The following is an 18,956-nucleotide window of genomic DNA, read 5'->3' as shown; positions in this document are numbered from 1 at the left end:
TCCAAGTGATGCTAAAATCACAACCCGCATGCGGAAATGCAAGTGAAGAACGCTTCACATCCGCATGTCCCTGGCAGGAAAAACGCATGTACAATCCGCATGTACAATCCACATGTACAATCCGCATGCGTTTTTTTCTGCCAGGGAGATGCAGAAACGCTCAGGAAAAAATCCTGAGCATTTCTGCATCGTGGGCACATAGCCTATAGGTTGTTTTTTTTTTATCTTATCAGGGTTCAACATTTTCAAATGAAAAGATTCATTAGGTGACTCTTTGTATCAAAGTACACTGAGTGTATATGCATGCACCGCACGATGACATCACAATGGCTTAGAACCTCCAGCGACCGGCTGATGATGTCACAATCGGCCCCTGCGTATAAGTATGGGCGCCGGCCGGATCCCAGTCACTCACTATTGTGTGTTGCAAAATTTGCTATAGAAAGTGATATTTATTTGTTATTATCAGCGCCCTCCGGTGGGAAGAGAGAAAGGTAAGTCTGAACTTCATCTAATGAGTAATGGGAGTCTGTCCCAGGGGGAGACACAACCTGTAGATGATTATAGGGGGACATATATAGATTTCCCTATAAAATTATCCCCAATAACAGTATAGACACGGTTTTGTAAATTGTCATTAACCCTTTTAGAACATGGCCAATATTTCCTCCTCTTCTTATTCTTCATTTTTCCAATCACTTAGTCAGGTGAAAGCTTGTTTTTTTCTTTTTGTGAGACGAGTTGTTGCTGAAAAATGGGGAAACAATTACGAGTGCGGTGAAATGGTGAAAAGCAAAATAATTTTGCAACAGTTTTTTGTGCTTCCTTTTCACCGCATTCATTTTTTGGTAAGATTGATCTGGAAATATGATTCAGGGTCAGCGTGATTACAGCAATATCAAACATATTGCTTTTTTATTATCATTATCATTAGTATTATTATTATAGTGGTTACAACAATTTCAGAACTTTGTAAAAAAAAAAGTTTTTTTCACCATTTTATGAGCCTCTGCTCTTGTTTTTTTTCCATGGCGAGTTGTCATTATTATTGACACCATTTTTGGGAACATACAAAGATTTGATGACATTTTATTGCATTTTTTGGGGGGAAGATGCTGCGATAGAAAAGAAAAGGCAATTCTGGCGTTTTGATGGTTTTTCTTACTTTTATGGATACATTGATGCACAATATGTATATTTTTATCTCTTTAGTTTTTAATTAGGAACAGGAGTTAATTGAACTTTTTATATTTTATATATATTTTTTTAAATTTTTGTTGATATTTATTTTTATTTTTTTACCCACCCTGGTAGACTTGAACCTATGATTGTTTGATTGTTTATACTATATACAGCAATAGCACAGTATTGTGGTATATATTGAAATTTATGTTCTTATTGTGCTGTAGTACCACAATTCTCAGCATGCACTTCTAGAAAAGTATAGGACTACAGGTGTCAGCATGCCCTGTCATCAGAGTCCTTATCATTCTGTAGTACTACAACACCCAGTATATACATCTGGAAAAGTATAGAACTAGCAAGATCCATCCTCAAGTCTTTCATTGTGCTTTGGTCTATAATGAAATTGATGTTCCTCTTGATGGATGGATGGATGGATGGATTCAGTAGTACTACAAAACTCAGCATGTCCATCCATCCATCCAGAGGGACATGAATTTCAATATAGACCACAGCACAATGAAAAACGTGAGGGTGGAGCATGCTAGTTCTATACTTTTCCAGACGTACATACTGGGTGTTGTAGTACTACAGAATCCATGGATGGACGGATGATTAGATAGATCGATGACATCACAATGGCTTAGAACCCCCAGTGACCGGCTGATGATGTCACAATCGGCCCCTGTGTATAACTATGGGCGCCGGCCGGATCCCAGCCACTCACTATTGTGTGTTGTACTCACGATTTCTGTGTTGCAAAATTTGCTATAGAAAGTGATATTTATTTGTTATTATCAGCGCCCTCCGGTGGAAAGAGAGAAAGGTAAGTCTGAACTTCATCTAATGAGTAATGGGAGTCTTTCCCAGGGGGAGACAACCTGTAGATGATTATAGGGGGACATATATAGATTTCCCTATAGAATTATCCCCAATAACAGTATAGACACGTTTTTTGTAAATTGTCATTAACCCTTTCAAAGCACGGCCAATATTTCCTCCACTTTTTTATTTTTCTGATCACATAGTCAGGTGAAAGCTTGTTTTTTTTTTTTGTGAGACGAGTTGTTGCTTAGAAGAACAGCATTCATTTAACGTTATATTATACTGAAAAATGGGGAAAAAAATAATAACTATGGTGAAATGGTGAAAAAAAAACAGAAAAACAAAACTGTTTTTTGTGCTTTTTACCACGTTCATTTTGTGGTACGATTGATCTGGAAAGATGATTCAGGGTTCATATTGTTTTATTATTATTATTATTGTTATTACTTACCGTAAGTGGTTACAACAATAGTTTTAGAATTTAAAAAAAAAATTGATTTGTTTCACCATTTTATGGCAAGTTGATGTTTTTATTGACACCATTTTGGGGAACATACACAGTTTGGGTGACTTTTTATTGCATTTTTCGGGGAAGGTGCCGTAATAAAAAAAAAAACAAGGGAAAAAAAGGCCATTCTGGCGTTTTGATTGTTTCTCTTACTTTTATGGATATATTGATGCCAGAGACTGTATTTTGCAGATTAGAAGATGCGCCCCAAATTTTGGGGAGGAAAATGGGAAAAAAATGAAATTAATAAAATAGTGCGTCTTATAATCCCCTTTTACGATAGCTTACCCGGGGGTGGTCGAGGGGGCTGCGGTGAAGCGGGATCCCAGGAGGCAGGGTCGCTGCTGCAGAAAGCTTTCAACGGTGGCAGGAGTGGGGCGATGCTGCAGGGCCCGGGCTGGAAGGTTGGGGTGCTCAGCAGTGCGAGACTGCTCTGGGCCACGGGCTTTCAGAAAATATCAAACAAGTCCCCACACTGCCCATCGTTTGCATCGTTTTCACTGCAGTGGACTTTGGGAAAATGGCGCATGTTTAGATTGAGATCTCCGCTCCCAAGATCGAGATCTCGGGAGCCGAGATCTACACATGCTCCGCTGGAGGCGTCCATTTTCCCGAAGTCCACAGCAGTGAAAACGATGGGCAGTGCGGGGGCTCCACTGACATTTTCTGGAAGCCTGGTGCCCGAAGCAGCCTCGCATCGCTGACCACCCCCACCTCCCAGTCTGGGGCCCACAGCATCGCCCCACCACCTTCAACTTCCTGCAGCAGTGACCCTGACTCCTGGGACCCTGCTCCACCGCAGATACCCCCCCAGCCCGGTAAGCTACAATTGGATTATAAATCGCACCCCCATTTTCCCCCCAAATTTGGGAGAACAAAAAGTGAGTCTTATAATCTGAAAAATACATATATATATATATATATATATATATATATATATGCTTGTTTTTTTTCTCTTTATTTTTGAAATCTTTATATTTTATTATTTTTTTTATATTAAAGAAAAACTTTTTTTGCTGAATTTGACCTCATTTTTAGTCCCTCTAGGGGACTTAAACTTATTGTTGTTCGATTGCTTATTACACTATATACTGCACTACCACGGAATTGACTGAGACTAATGCAATATTTTTACCGTCTTGTGTTTTTCTCCAGTGTTTGCAGGGCTCTGTTGAACATGGTATCTCTCTTCAATTCCACCCCAAAAATGCCACTTCTATTAGAAGATGTGGAAAAAGGAAAAGACCAGCAAGATGAGGATGAAAACTGCGAAGAACAGGACCTGCACGCCCGGACTGGAGTCTCCATAGTCCGCTCTTTCATTATTGTAGGCGTTCTAACCTTCATCAATCTGGTCACCTTCATAGCTGCCTTCACTTTCGTAGGTAAGTAGGCGTAAACCGGCTTATGTCGGGGGCAAGGTGTATAAGGCCCAAAACTGCAAAAAAAGAAGAAAATCTTCATGGCCAACGAGAAGGCTCGTTAGCTGCTGTGATGTCTATTCCTGCACTTCTCTAATTACAATAATCATTCGTGTTCTTCTTTTTGTTCTGGCAGGAGCGATTTCTTACCTACAAAGCGCATTTAAAATGAACGACAGCAAATCCGGCCTTATAAGCTTAGGTAAACTTTTAACATAAAATCCCATTCTATAGGTCACTTGTGAGGACGGCTGGAATCTCGTGACATCATAAGGTTCCAATTTTGTAACGTTCACATGATGGCCGCCTTTATAGTTACCAAAAATGCAAACAGTGATGAGGACGGGAGAAGTGTTTTCAGTGCAACAGTTTAAATAATCCTCAAATATAAATAAATATATGTTAAAGAAATCATTTCTATTAACTGTGACCTCTTGTTTTTCCCCTTCTAGTATTCACGATCAGCAGTGTCCTGTTTGGTCAAATCTATGGATACCTGGGTGACCGCTGGAACAGAAAATACATCATGTGTGCAGGGATGTCCTTCTGGTCGGCCATCATTCTCTGCAAGTCCTACGTTCCCAATGAGGTAACTGATCTAATTGGTAGAAGCATAAAGACTTAAGGCTCATGCAGACGTCTGTGGATCTCGGTGCCATCATGGACAATAATGCACGGACTGGCCGCGGGTCTTCCGACCCGAGCATCGCTATCACGCTGTCAGAGATCGGACCGGGATCCACCGACGTCTGCATGAGCCCTAAAGCCTCTCACTTGTTTGTATGTAGATCAGTATTTTGCATTAGTATTTGCAAGACAAAAGTGAGAGCGGGTCCAAAATTAGGAAAAGTTTATAATTTTTCCATTACCGTATTTCTTTAGGTGTCTTAGAAAACTTTCATAAATGGTCACTGAATATTTTTTTGTGTTTTCACAGTATTTTACAGTTTTTCTCCTAATTAATGGACTGTCTGGAGCTGCAGAGGCAAGTTTTAAAATAACTGCCCCCTCCATCATTGCCGACGTCTTCGTGGGAGATCGGCGCAGCCGCGCGCTTAACTTGTATTACTTAGCAGCACCCTTTGGCTGGTGAGTGTAGATCTATTTATTGTTTTAAGGAGGGAATCATAGCCAAACTGTCTAAGAGTAAGTCCGACAAGGCGGATTTGCTGTGGACTTTTTTCGGTACGGATTTTGCTCTACAGATGCATGTACAATACATATGGATGGCGTTTCAAAAACCCCTCCGCAAGTAATGATCATGGTGTCGCAACACGTAGGGGGAGGATCAGCAGTGAACCAGCAAACATTTCTGGAATTGCTGCAGATTTCTAGGAAATTGATTCAAGACTCTAAATGGAAATATTTTTTCAGCAATGTCAAGACTTTCCCTAACAGAAAACTGCACTGATTGCTATGGGCAAAAAAGTTTTCTGCTAGACAGTTTGACTTTTAGCACTTATGACAAGAGCTCCTCAAAGAATGTGAAGACTCAGAATGATCTTACACTTTTTATTGTTTTTTTATAAATCATTTAAATGGACATAGGAAATGTTGTAATATATCTTATCAGGAAATATACTTATTTCCCTTCATTAATTCACTGATAAAAATCCATCTTCAGTGACAAGACAGATTGTAGCTTTATGCGGCATGGGGTAACAGTTGCTGCTCATAGAAGTCTATGGAGGGGGTGGAGTAGGAAGGAGGAGCCGGAAAAAGGCACTCAAAAATGTATATGTTTATATGTGTGCAGAAATTATGACAACTTTGTTTTTGTTTTTTACAGTGGCCTTGGTTACATCATTGGGTCTAAAGTGACAAGTGCATTTGGTGGCGCCTGGCAATGGGCCTTCCGGGTAAGTAATAGGTCTGAGGGATCTTGTGGACAAACTGTGAATCTTAATTATAATTCCTGAATCGTATTAAAGGGAATCTGGCAGTATGTTTTTCCATTTGATCTGAGAGCAGGGGCCCTGTAGGGGCAGAGCACCTGATTCCAGCGATGTGTCACTTACTGCTCCTTGTAGATGCTTTAAAAAAAAAATCACTGTTTTATTAGCAGGAGATTATGACGAGGGGACTAGTTGTCTCGTGCCATGTAGTCCTCCTGTTCTGTGTAACCCCGACCCCACCACTGATTGGTGGCTTTCTGCCTATGTACAGTGTGCACAGAAAAATCTACCAATCAGTGGTGTAGGCAGGGTATACAGAGCTCAGCATTCAGAGTACTGCTAGATCTGCAGCAGAGAAAACTGGGATTTTATCAATACTTCACCAAGCACACCAGCAAGTGACACATCGCTGGAATCGGGGTCTCTGTCCCTGCATTATGCTGCTCTCAGATGCGCAGCAAACACCTCGTCGCAGATCCCCTTTAATGGAACCAGTTCCACAACAGTCTGTGCTCATGTCCTTTTTGTGATGAAACCTCTGTATATGTGATATGTGATGTCTCCTTCTTCATCTACACAGATCATCTCTGCTCTGGGCCTGGTAGGAGTCCTGCTCATGGCTGCATTTGTAAAAGAACCGTCCAGAGGAGCTGCAGAGGAAAAGAACAAACCACTGAGCTTCAAAGGATGGCTTATGGATGCCAACCAACTGCGTAAAAAGTAGGTGTCTTCTGTGCATTGATTTATGTCACTGATCTCCCCCGTGACTTCTGCGTCATTTACAAGTTTTTTACCCTTTTCTCTCTCTGCAGCCGAAGTCTTCTGTTTTCTACTCTTGGGACTATTATGGTAAAATTTGTGGCAGCTGCATTCGGCTTCTGGGCTGTTACTTTCCTGAAGCGTGCCCGGGCTCTCATGCTACAGAAGGCGCCATATCAGACTCAACTATCCAACTATGATGACAGGTACAAGTTTAGCAAACTTTAATTTGACATTCACTGGTGGGAATTTAATTCCCCCTATGACCGTTTTCTCTCTAAAAAAAAATATTTATATTTCAAATTATTATTATATCAAATTATTTATATTTCATTTCTTCAAGCTACTTTACTAATCTCTTTACCGCTTTTCTTTGCAGTCTGATTTTCGGAGGACTTACGGTCATCTCTGGCATCCTTGGAGTTGGAACAGGGGCGGAGATAGCCAAGAGATGCAGGAAGTACAACCCTCGTGCTGACCCTATAGTTTGTGCGGTTGGATTGCTGGGCTCCGCCATTTTCCTGCTGTTGGCTATTATTCTTGCAGACATCAGCCTTGTGGCCACTTATGTAAGTACCTGGAGTACAGATTGCTTTCATCCCCTTACTGGGTCTCGGCTATAGGACCGAGCAGTAGAAATCATAGACTATGGCGGGGGCTGTCTATGAATGTACGGAGACTGGGGTGGATGAATGGATTATACAGACAAAACCTATGGGGGATAGGAAAGCGTGCAAGACACAAATGTTTATATGTATTGTTCTTTACTCTCTGCAGGTGTTTATATTCATCGGGACCATATTTCTGAGCCTGAACTTTTCAGTTTCAACTGATATCCGCCTGGTGAGTGGAGAAAAGCGCTAAACTTATCATAGCTATAATTATATGTATGTAGTCAGTCTCTATGTTCTGTTTTTACCCATCAAATGCCCCATAATCCTGGCTGTGCCCAAGCGTCTGTTGGGTAATTCCCAACTAAAAATAAACCTGGCGCAAGATGATTAAAAACTTCTTTAGTAAAATCTCAGTCCACAACATGTCTGGGCTTCTTATCTATCCTGGCTGATTGTGCATTTAAAGGGGTTGTCCACTACTTTCACATTGATGCCCTACCCGTAGGATATGGCATCAATGTAGGATGGCCGGGGTCCCGCACGCGGCACCCCCGGCGATCAGCAGTTATTGGTATCTGCAGCGGCTGCCACCGGCCGGAGGGGCTTACCTGCGGTGTTTGGCCGTCAAGTTATAGTGGTCACCGCGGTGTACTGCACATCCACCTCCTATTCAATTGACTTGAATAGGTAAGGACTTCCGGCTGGTGGCAGCCGCCGCCGGCACCGATAACTGCTGATCGGAAGGGATGCCGCATGCGGGACCCCGGCCGATCATACATTGATGCCCTATCCATAGTGGACAACTTCTTTAACTTAGGCTTCAAGTATGTTCACTTTGTCCATGTTCTCTTGTCTCGTTGGGTTCAGTGACTCCTTCTGCTCATTCAGAATATTCTCTTGTTTCAGTATGTGGTTTCTCCCACAAGGCGATCAACAGCACAGGCGTTATCGATGGCGGGGTCCCACCTGCTGGGGGAAGCTGGAAGCTCCTATTTCATCGGGCTAGTAAGTAGCTGTTACATATTCTCACATCACTTTAGGGCTACATTCACACATCTGTTTCCATTTGTACATTGTCGCAAAACAGACCATTTTTCTCTTGTGTCATCTGTTTTTTTAAAAAGTGAAGGTGGTAGACTGTCCAAACTTTATTTATCCATTGACTCTTAATAATGGATCAATGAAAAATGGATGAAACACAGATGGAAAACTGAAGTACAAAGTATATCATCCTTTCTCCATCCATTTTTAACAGATTCCTATAGACTAGAAATAGTAACCCCAGTTTTAATTTTTATTTCATAAATCAATAGTACAGTACACATGAAAATAAGAAACGTTGGAATATATCTTTTCAGAGAAATCTGCTTCTTTCTCCTCTCGAACTGATCGTTTATTCTCAAAGTTCTCACTGTATTCAGTGAAGCATTACTGGGATAGGAGATGACAGTTGGTGCTTATAACATTCTATGGAGAGGAAAGAGGGAGGAGCTAGAGGCAGGCTCCCCCCATGTACATAGAATCTGATCAACAGCAATTGTCATCTCCTATCTCAGTAATGTAAAAATCTGTCTTCACTGATTACAGATTTTATCTGTGAATTAAGAATGTTATAAATTAATGGAGGAAAAATAAGCAGATTTATCTGATAAGATCTACCACAAAGTTGCTTATTTTCACGTGTACTGTATTGATTTTATAACGACAGTTACTCTTTACTGGCCAAGTCTGATCCGCAGAACGGATGAGAATAGGACATGCTCTGTCACAGAGGAGTTTTTAAAACTCGCTGTAGCCTATTCATAACATACTTAAAAGGGTTCACCGGGACTATTTGATTTTTTTTACTATGGGCTAACAGGCAAGTCGTTGCTAAATACCTGCCTGTAGTGCCCGGGACCGATCTCTGCCAACACCCGCGATTCAGTGGCCTCCCCTGATATCACGTTGACAGAGCAGCATCTTCTCTTCCGCTCTGTTGACGGGGTGGCAGAACTCCAAAGACAAGATGTCCTGGAGTTACGTCACAGATTATCTGCTGAAGAAGGATGTCACAAGTGTCCTGTTCCCAGACAATGTGTAGTACTGGAGCTGCGGATACTGGAAGCATTGCTGTTCATAGTTTGGAGGAGCCGCTATCTGCAGTGAGGCACCTTCTCTTTCTATGATCACCAGATTTCATTGGTATCCATTGACTGCTGTCAGCATAAACGTGTCCAGTCAATTATGTTTTTTTACTTTCATTAACCATACATAATTATTTATCTCGTCTCATCTTCAGATATCCGACCGCATCAAAAGTTACAATCCAGACTCGGCTCTTTCGAACTTCCGCAGTCTGCAGTACGCCCTCATGGTTTGCCCCTTTGTGCTGGTTTTCGGAGGAGGATTCTTTTTCGCATGCGCCCTCTTTGTTGAAAATGATCGTAAGAAGGCAGAGACAGAGTCTGAAGGTACGTGCAGAAATAAGTTAATTATCCGATCATATCTCTTACAGAATTGGATTAGCATTAGCTCCATAATTAGTAAATGTAATACCCAGCATCTGTATAATACATCAATCCCCATAACAAAGCTCCATAACATAACATTAACAAAGCTGCATAACATAACATTAACAAAGCTGCAATTAACTTATTATTATGACATAAATAGTTTTATCCTAAGGCTATGTGCCCACGATGCAGAAATGCTCAGGATTTTTCCTGAGCGTTTCTGCATCTCCCCTGGCAGAAAAAACGCATGCGGATTGTACATGCGGATTGTACATGCGGATTGTACATGCGTTTTTCTGCCAGGGACATGCGGATGTGAAGCGTTCTTCACATGCATTTCCGCATGCGGGTTGATAAGCGCTTTCCAAGCGATTTTAGCATCACTTGGAAAGTGCTTGACAACTTGGTCACACTATATAAATCCATGCAAACGGCATGGATTTATATAGTGTGACCCCAAAGAATGGTTAAAAATAAAAAAATAAATATATACTTACCTTCCGATGGCCCCGGCAGTCTTGCTTCACTCCGTCCTGGCTGCCGGCAGATCGCGGTACACTGAAGGACCTGCCAACGTCAGCATCGCGTGACCCGTCACATGGCTATGACGTCAGCGCAGGTCCTTCAGTCCACCGCGATCTGCCGGCATGGGAGGACGAGCGCACCGCGGCCCGCCGGAAGGTAAGTATAACATATATTTTTTATTTTATTCTTTTTTTTACAGGTACTATGGCACCTGGGTGTGGATGTCTCCTCTCCTCCACACCCGGGTACCATCCCCACAATGGAACGCATACATCTACATATACAGTGATGCGGAGTCCATGCGGTCTAATGCAAGTCAATGGCGGAGAAAACTCAGCGCTTCCGCAAAATAATTGGTAGTGCTGCTTTTTTTACGCAATGATAATCCGCAGCGGAAATTTCTGCAGCATGTGCACAGCACATACGGATTATCATTGGGGAACATGGCAGACCTTCTACCATGCGTTTTTTAAGCGTTTCTGCAGCGTTTTTGCCGCTGCGGAAACGCTTAAAAAACGCATCGTGGGCACACAGCCTAAGTGTGACCCTACCCTACTGATATGGGGCTGATTATATGACATAAATTGTATTTGAAAAAATCTGCTATGTCTTTTTGGTGGAATCTACTTTTAAGATAACCTGTCACTCGCCATAAATATACATTTATTTTAACCCGGTATAAATGCTGCTATTCTCCTGAATACGGCATTGTTTGTCTCTTGTTCTCAAATCTCCTTGTTCCTGATAGGTCTCCCTGCTCCCTATACATTTATCCACTATTTTAGCCAACTGGCCGTTGTCATCAAGATGTTTCTCAAAAAGAGAAGTTTTTGAGGGTCACGCCCACTTGGCAAAAATAAATACAAATACTAGATTTACATAAAGGGAAAAGGGGGCAATTTCTCAGGAAATTAGAATCTTGAGGAACAAAGGATGAACAATGCCAGATTCAGGAGAACAACAGGATTTACAACGGGTAAAAAATGGTAAATGTCGGATCATCTCGTTCAATTGTTTTTACTTAACATTTACAAAAAAAATAACATTAAGAAGGAATATAAATTGGGGAGGGGAAAAAGGAGTAATGGGGTAACAATGGGAAGTTACAGGAGAGAAAGTAAAGGCAAGGCTAGTCATTATTATTAGTAATAAACAACTATTATAACTTTGACCATAATATGTGTAAACAATTAGTTTGGTATATATCCGGTATTGTTTGTTTATACAACTATTTTAGTTTTTAAGTTTTGGGTTTAGCCTGAGTAAAAAAAACTCTTCCACTATGGCATTCATCTAACTAAATATCAGCTACAACATTTTTTCACTAATCGCAAAGTTGAACTTTAATATTGTGCGTTGATGCCTTTCCATTACTTCTAATATTGATGGAGGAATTATTTGCTTCCATTTTGTTGCGATTAAATGTTTAATCACCAAAAAGATATGACAAGAGATATGTTGAAATTTGGGTGGGATTTCTTCTAGACCTTGTGATAATAATATTAATTGTGGTGTAAGTGGAATATTGGGTTTAGAAATTCATAGGAGTAAGTTCAAAGTTTCTTTCCATAATTCCTTTATGGACAACTCCAAAATATGTGTAAAATGTCTCCCGGTTTAGCACAACCTCTCCAGCATAGAGGAGGTTGGGAAGGAAATGCTCTGCGGGGTCTCATTGGAGTAAAGGAGCACCGCAGCATAATGTTATAGTGCGTCTCTTGGAAACACGTAGTGGCACAATATGTCAGGTTTAATGCTTTACTGTACATGTAGATAATCCTTCTGTATCATTTTATATCAAATAATTTAATTTTATTTCATCTTTATAGACTTTGTCCTGAAGGAGGTAATATCTACAGCTCCATAAATTAGAACTTTTTAAAGCTGGACCTGAGGAAAAATGAAAGGTAAGATAAGATGGGAATAGTCAACTTTAACTTTTTTAATTTTTGGTAATGAGAATATATAATTTGAGAATATAATTTGAGTGGGTTTTCAGATCCTATTATTTCAGAGTTAGAAATTTTAGTTTCTTTCCAGGCCAGGTATCTCTTCTTAGAACTATTCAATCCTTTTACAAGAGGAGATAAAATATTAAGTACCAATTTTATTTTTTAAGGGGATGAGTGATAATACCAGATGGGAAATATATTAGTTATACAACCATATAAATCATCGTATAAAACTGTACACTTGTTAAACTACGTTTTGCTTCTTTTGTTGGAGACAGTGGCTCCAGCTTTGCGGCACGAATCATCACGTTGTACATTCAATGTCCGTTCCGGCTATGACAACTTGCTGGAGGTCCTAGATTCATTGGGGATCTGCAGGGGTTTGTCTGACATCTTTAAGTTCCTGGATGTCTTTTAATGTTTTAGAAATACTTGATCTTTTACTAAAGCTAAAATAGTGGGGAGAAGATCCTTTACAGTAAAAATAGTTCTATTTAGATCTAGCTTTATTAACGCTACATAATCAATAATTTATTTTTTAATTTAAATTTATAGATTTAAAAAATTGCACTCATGTACTTCTTAGATATCCATGAAATGCTTAGTGCCGGCCAATATGAAACATTCTGGGTTTAGGAGTCCAGTGGGTGGTCTCAGATCTCACATAGTGATTGTCAGCCCCCTCTATATGAATGGGGGGTACAGTCCTAAACTAAGAATAAGCCAATATCACTTATCTTAAATCTTTTCTCACAAGGCTAGAAATCAGTAACCAGGAGTACATTGCCTGCCGTTTATATATGATATCCAGTTGTTTCATCTTCAGTCATATTTATTATTTCTACAGATCACTATTCCGGAGAGAGGCCTGATTGTGATCCGTCAATGAACAAAGAATCCAGCCGGATGTGACGACTCTTCCACAAGGCGAAAACAAGTCAGAAAAAAGAGACAGATTCCGGGCTCGGTCTCTGTTCTCGCATACGACATTTACTGGACTTTCCGCAGTCAGATGAACTCACGGAATAAAGTGAGGTTCCTGCTGCATCAAGAGGCAGATTCCGGGCTCGGTCTCTGTTCTCACTTCTGGATACGACATTTACTGGACTTTCCGCAGTCAGATGAACTCACGGAATAAAGTGAGCTTCCTGCTGCATAAGGAGACAGATTCCGGGCTCGGTCTCTGTTCTCGTCCTATCATGATTAGTGCCACATTGAAGACTATTGGGCAACACGGTGGCTCAGTGGTTAGCACTGTTGCTTTGCAGCGTTCGGGTCCAAACCCAACCAAAGAGAACAACTGCATGGAGTTTGTATGCTCTCCCCGTGTTCGCGTGGGTTTCCTCCGGGTTCTCCGGTTTCCTCCCACACTCCAAAGACATACTGATAGGAAATTGATAAATAAATAATTAAATATTATTTCAACTATTATTGAAAATTCTTATATTTGACTCCTTGAATGAAGCTAATAGTCAGTGTATGATAACATATCTGAGCCTCTGTATGGGTCTTCACAGTGCTTAATAGAGGCAACTGGGGGTCAACCCAACAAATCATAGGAGCCTCAGGTCTGGTCAATGATTCCTCCCCAGGTCCACACATTGCATTCCATGTCCTGAGCTCACGTATGTGATCAGTCCTCCATTATGGTAAATGGAAAATATAGAAACAACCAATCAAAAGTCTAACACCTTACTGCCCTATGACATACTATTACATCATGGGCACATGGGATTAAACATGAACTGTGCTATTTTCATGGTAGTCGTGCTGTGCAGGCTTAGCAGCTGAGCCCGCACTTCAAGGAGAGTTGGCTGCAACTGCCGACTTTGGTGTTAGCACCTATCCCGACAGTTTAACCCTTTAGATGATGCGGTCAATAGCGACCACCGCATCAATATGGTGGACAGAAGGAAGGGGCCCCCTCTGTACCTTCATTATTACCCCCATGTTACAATCACGGTGTATCGATGGTTATCATGGCAAGCTGAGACCTAACAACAGCCTCTGGGTCTATCAGCAATGGAAGCTTGTTGAAAAAAAGAAGGATCGCTTCACTGTACCAAACTTTTAGGGTGCTCTGAAGAAATAGGTAGTATAGATATCAAAAAAGAACTTCGGCACTCCAATATGTATGCAAAAAATTGGTTTTTATTAGCAGAATTCCCCTTAAATGAAAAGCAGGCCAACGTTTCGACCTAACATGGTCTTTCTCAGGGCCTATGCTAAACATCAAAAGAATATATCCCATCAACATTTGTATATAAACAGAAAATAAGGAAAAACAAAATATACACATACATCTACTTATAAATGATGTGGAATAACCCACAAAAGATTGTGAAATAAATTTGTAAGGTACAGTAGAATATGCAAATAGCGTGCGTTTTTTTAAAAAAATGTTTATATATGTATATAAATTCAAGAATAATGATATAGTAGGAGACCTCATGCTGCCACAAGAATATAAAGTATATATATATATATATATATATATATATATATATATATATATATATACAGTACAGACCAAAAGTTTGGACACACCTTCTCATTTAAAGATTGTTCTGTATTTTCATGACTATGAAAATTGTACATTCACACTGAAGGCATCAAAACTATGAATTAACACATGTGGAATTATATACTTAACAAAAAAGTATGAAACAACTGAAAATATGTCTTATATTCTAGGTTCTTCAAAGTAGCCACCTTTTGCTTTGATGACTGCTTTGCACACTCTTGGCATTCTCTTGATGAGCTTCAAGAGGTAGTCACCGGAAATGGTCTTCACTTCACAGGTGTGCCCTGTCAGGTTTAATAAGTGGGATTTCTTGCCTTATAAATGGGGTTGGGACCATCAGTTGTGTTGTGCAGAAGTCAGGTGGATACACAGCTCATAGTCCTACTGAATAGTCCTAAATAATCAGTAACATGAAATATATTCAATTATTATAAAATGACAAACAATCTAGTCACCCATACTGAAAGCCCAGTGAATGACCCACAACTTAAAACTTTAATCAGTAGCATAGAATTATCCGCTAAACCCTGGTTTATTATCCTATCCAATAGACACTGGACAGAGTGAGTTTTATGTCATATAGGTAGAGGGATTTTTGGGGGGGATATAGGAATTTTTTATTCATATTGTGCTTCATACTCCCTATTAAGTCCTTTCGGAGTGAGGATCTGTAGCGTATGTATCCAGTATAGCTCACGTTTTTTGAGGTTTTGAATCCGGTTGCCCCCCCCCGTCTATTTGGCGGAATGTGATCAATTACTTGATACCTTAGTTGTGAAATGTTGTGGGACATAGCTAGAAAATGTGCTGGTATAGGTAACATCATGCGTCCACAAAGAATTGTTGATTTGTGTTGTGAAATGCGGTCTCGGATATGTTGGGTGATCTCACCAACATACGCGAGACCGCATGGACACTTAATTAGATACACCACATACGTGGAATCACAAGAGAAATATTCTTTAATAGAATAACGTTTGCCAGAATGAGGATGTGTAAAAGTGTCATCCTTAGTAATATTTGAACACTGTAAACATCCTAGACACGGGAAAGTTCCCCTCCGGGGGGTGGCCAAGGTGCGTTGGATTGGTCCCTTATTTGTGGATCCCATGTCAGCTCTAACCAAATGGTCGCGAATGTTTCGGGATCTTTTATGACATAGTAGGGGGACATCAGTAAATTCCTCTATATCCGGATAAGATTGCTCTAACAGGGACCAATATTTTTTAATGCACTTGAATATCTGTCCCCCAAAGGGGTGATAGGTGTTCACGAAAGTCAGTCGTGAGTTATTATTCCGTCGTGAAGTAGGTTGGGTGACCTGGTTCAAGATATGTGATGGGTAAAGACCATGTTAGGTGGAAACGGACTGCTTTTCATTTATGGGGAATTCTGCTAATAAAAACCAATTTTTTGCATCCATATTGGAGTGCCGAAGTTCTTTTTTGATATCTATACTACCTATTTCTTCAGAGCACCCTAAAAGTTTGATACAGTGAAGCGATCCTTCTTTTTTTCAATTGACTGTTTCTTGGGATTACGCTCCTGTGGCTTCAATGTCGTTCACAACCTTTGCCTTTAATCAGGAAGAAGCAAGTGGAATACTTGCACATGTCACAACTCCCGTTACATTTCTCCACACCCCCACTGAGGAAGTACGCACAAGGGACCTAGAGAAGGAACAAAGGAGGTATACCGCTTTGGATCTACACTGCGTTACTCTCGCAGAATATCACAAAACACAACGAATTCCACGAGGATTAAGAGTCAACCTACGTCCTACTCTATTTAATGATAACTCTGATTATTGCAGTAAGTTCGAGGGGATCCTCAACAAATGCTCAATGGACATTATTGTGTTGACAATTGATTTTCTCCAGAAGGAAATAACCAATCTACATACTAGGATTGCCTCTACTGAGCAACAATTGAGTAATACGATTTCATCTGAAGAATTTACAACACTGAAAAACAAAGTGGACAAAACCATTTCTGAATATCGCAACGAACTCCAGATCCAGAAAAAATCTAAATTTCTATGTGACGCTGAAAACTACCTCAATAATCAAGTGTATAGATGGCGCTCTTCAGATCAAGGCAGAAGCAGCAGATCATACAGGCGAGCATACAACTCTTCTCCAGGCCGACACTCCTCTACAGACAGCAAACGAGGTACCTATCAACCAAATTATTTTTTGGATCAACGCAGAAACCGTCCACCAAGAATAAGACGAGGCGGGGGAGGCGATCGACAGACAGACAACGCTCGGATGACAACTCGTTCTCGGGTAGGACTAACATCGTGTATAACATCTTCTCACAATCCTTAGCACCGGCCGAATTAGACCTATTGCAAAAAGGTCTTTCATTTAGCCCTACACCTGCCTTTGATACATTCCAACTGGAGCAAGAACTACAACGCTTTTATAGAACCTTAAGATTGAAAGTCCATTTTTCCTCTGGTAGGGGGCTTACTACTGATCCTCCAGGTCCCTCTCAGAGCAGCCAGAATGATGGAATGTTCTCTTTACATGGCTTGAAACTGCGTATTCCTAGCCATTTCCAACCGCCTTGTACATATTATCATGTAGAGACATATATTGACTTGGTCCAGAAAGACATTAATGAAGTCCTACAAGCCATAAAGAGAGGCGATCTGCATAACAAAAATAACCTCAACCCTGAGGAAAGTATGGCCCTCTCCTCATTGAAAAAAAGGAAAGAACTTATTGTAAAACCAGCTGATAAGGGGGGAGCAATTGTTATTATGGACCGGTCTTATTATATATCAGAGATATACACTCAATTGAATGATACTGAAACGTATCTACCTATAACACGTAACCCCACCACAGAGGTAGCTAATTTAATTAAAAATTTAGTCTCACATCATTCTCAGAGAGGCACAATCGATTCCAAACTGTCAGAATTTTTGGTCAATCCAAACCCAATAATGCCGGTATTTTATACCTTACCCAAAATACACAAGAATCTATGGTCACCACCCGGGAGACCTATTGTAGCCTCTACAGATTCTATTTTGTCACCCTTGGCTATTACATTAGAAAAAATTTTAACACCCCATATTCAGAAGATTACCTCATACCTTAAGGACACTACCCATTTTTTGACATGCATAAGAGAATTAGGACCAATCCCTACTAACAGCATCCTAACAACAATGGATGTCAACAGTCTCTATACTAGTATCAATCACCAGTAGGGCATTTGTGCCACAATAAAATTTGTAAGAGCCCATACTACATTCTCAGCCGATCAGATTGACTTTTGCAGTGATTTATTAACTTTGATCCTCACCAAAAATTTTTTCATGTTTGAAGATCGTTTTTTCTTTCAAAAGAGGGGTACGGCGATGGGCTCCAATGTGGCACCCCCCTATGCCAATATCTTCATGGGGAATTTTGAGATAGATCATGTATATACTCACCCTCTGTTTGAAAAGCATGTGCTATGCTGGAGACGTTTTATTGACGATATTTTCTTTATTTGGACTGGCACAAGACAAAACTTAAAAACTTTTTTTGATGACCTTAACAGCAAACTTACTAATCTGACATTTACCATACACCAAGACCCACATTCCATACGTTTTTTGGACACACGGATTACACTCGTTGACACAGGATATCTAGTCAGTGACTTATACACAAAACCAACAGATAAAAACAGTCTATTGTTGTATTCCAGTTCTCACCCGGGCCATATTAAAAGGTCATTACCAAAATCACAACATAATAGGGTGGATCGAATAGTGTCTACTGCAGATTCTAAAAAAATTAGACATGAGGAGATGAACGACAAATTTCGACAGAGGGGTTACCCATCACATATCTTGAACCAGGTCACCCAACCTACTTCACGACGGAATAATAACTCACGACTGACTTTCGTGAACACCTATCACCCCTTTGGGGGACAGATATTCAAGTGCATTAAAAATATTGGTCCCTGTTACGGCAATCTTATCCGGATATAGAGAAATTTACCGATGTCCCCCTACTATGTCATAAAAGATCCCGAAACATTCGCAACCATTTGGTTAGAGCCGACGTGGGATCTACAAATAAGGGACCAATCCAACGCACCTTGGCCACCCCCCGGAGGGGAACTTTCCCGTGTCTAGGATGTTTACAGTGTTCAAATATTACTAAGGGTGACACTGGAAGTGCATTGAGGTGAAGGGTGCATTGCTGGAAAAGGGAAAAAAAAAAAAAACTCTTTAAATATCTTAGTTT

At 40.5% G+C, this 18,956-nt stretch overlaps 1 protein-coding gene across 1 annotated transcript; it reads left to right on the top strand.

Moving 5' to 3' along the window:
- The first annotated feature begins 3,692 nt into the window (after nucleotides 1–3,692).
- Nucleotides 3,693–18,697, top strand: LOC141240132 (protein spinster homolog 1-like). Its single transcript, XM_073668603.1, has 15 exons — nucleotides 3,693–3,900; nucleotides 4,073–4,138; nucleotides 4,389–4,525; nucleotides 4,874–5,025; nucleotides 5,726–5,795; nucleotides 6,412–6,551; nucleotides 6,644–6,796; nucleotides 6,970–7,159; nucleotides 7,368–7,433; nucleotides 8,111–8,209; nucleotides 9,486–9,657; nucleotides 12,054–12,070; nucleotides 16,287–16,390; nucleotides 16,514–16,771; nucleotides 18,409–18,697. The coding sequence occupies exons 1-15, from the start codon at nucleotides 3,693–3,695 to the stop codon at nucleotides 18,695–18,697; spliced, it is 2,121 nt and encodes a 706-aa protein (XP_073524704.1).
- The last annotated feature ends 259 nt before the right edge of the window (nucleotides 18,698–18,956 follow it).

This window comes from Phyllobates terribilis, unplaced genomic scaffold, assembly GCF_046119375.1.
Source record: "Phyllobates terribilis strain yellow unplaced genomic scaffold, ASM4611937v1 Scaffold_800__1_contigs__length_655948, whole genome shotgun sequence".
Taxonomy (NCBI): domain Eukaryota; kingdom Metazoa; phylum Chordata; class Amphibia; order Anura; family Dendrobatidae; genus Phyllobates; species Phyllobates terribilis.
The sequence above is the reverse complement of the archived record's forward strand: the minus strand, read 5'-3'. Positions and strand labels throughout refer to the sequence as shown.

Coding starts and splice junctions, on each gene's coding strand:
- LOC141240132 (XM_073668603.1), top strand. CDS start 3,693: ATGGTATCTCTCTTCAATTCCACCCCAAAAATGCCACTTCTATTAGAA. Junction 3,901..4,072: donor AGCTGCCTTCACTTTCGTAG/GTAAGTAGGCGT, acceptor TTGTTCTGGCAG/GAGCGATTTCTTACCTACAA. Junction 5,796..6,411: donor CCTGGCAATGGGCCTTCCGG/GTAAGTAATAGG, acceptor TCATCTACACAG/ATCATCTCTGCTCTGGGCCT.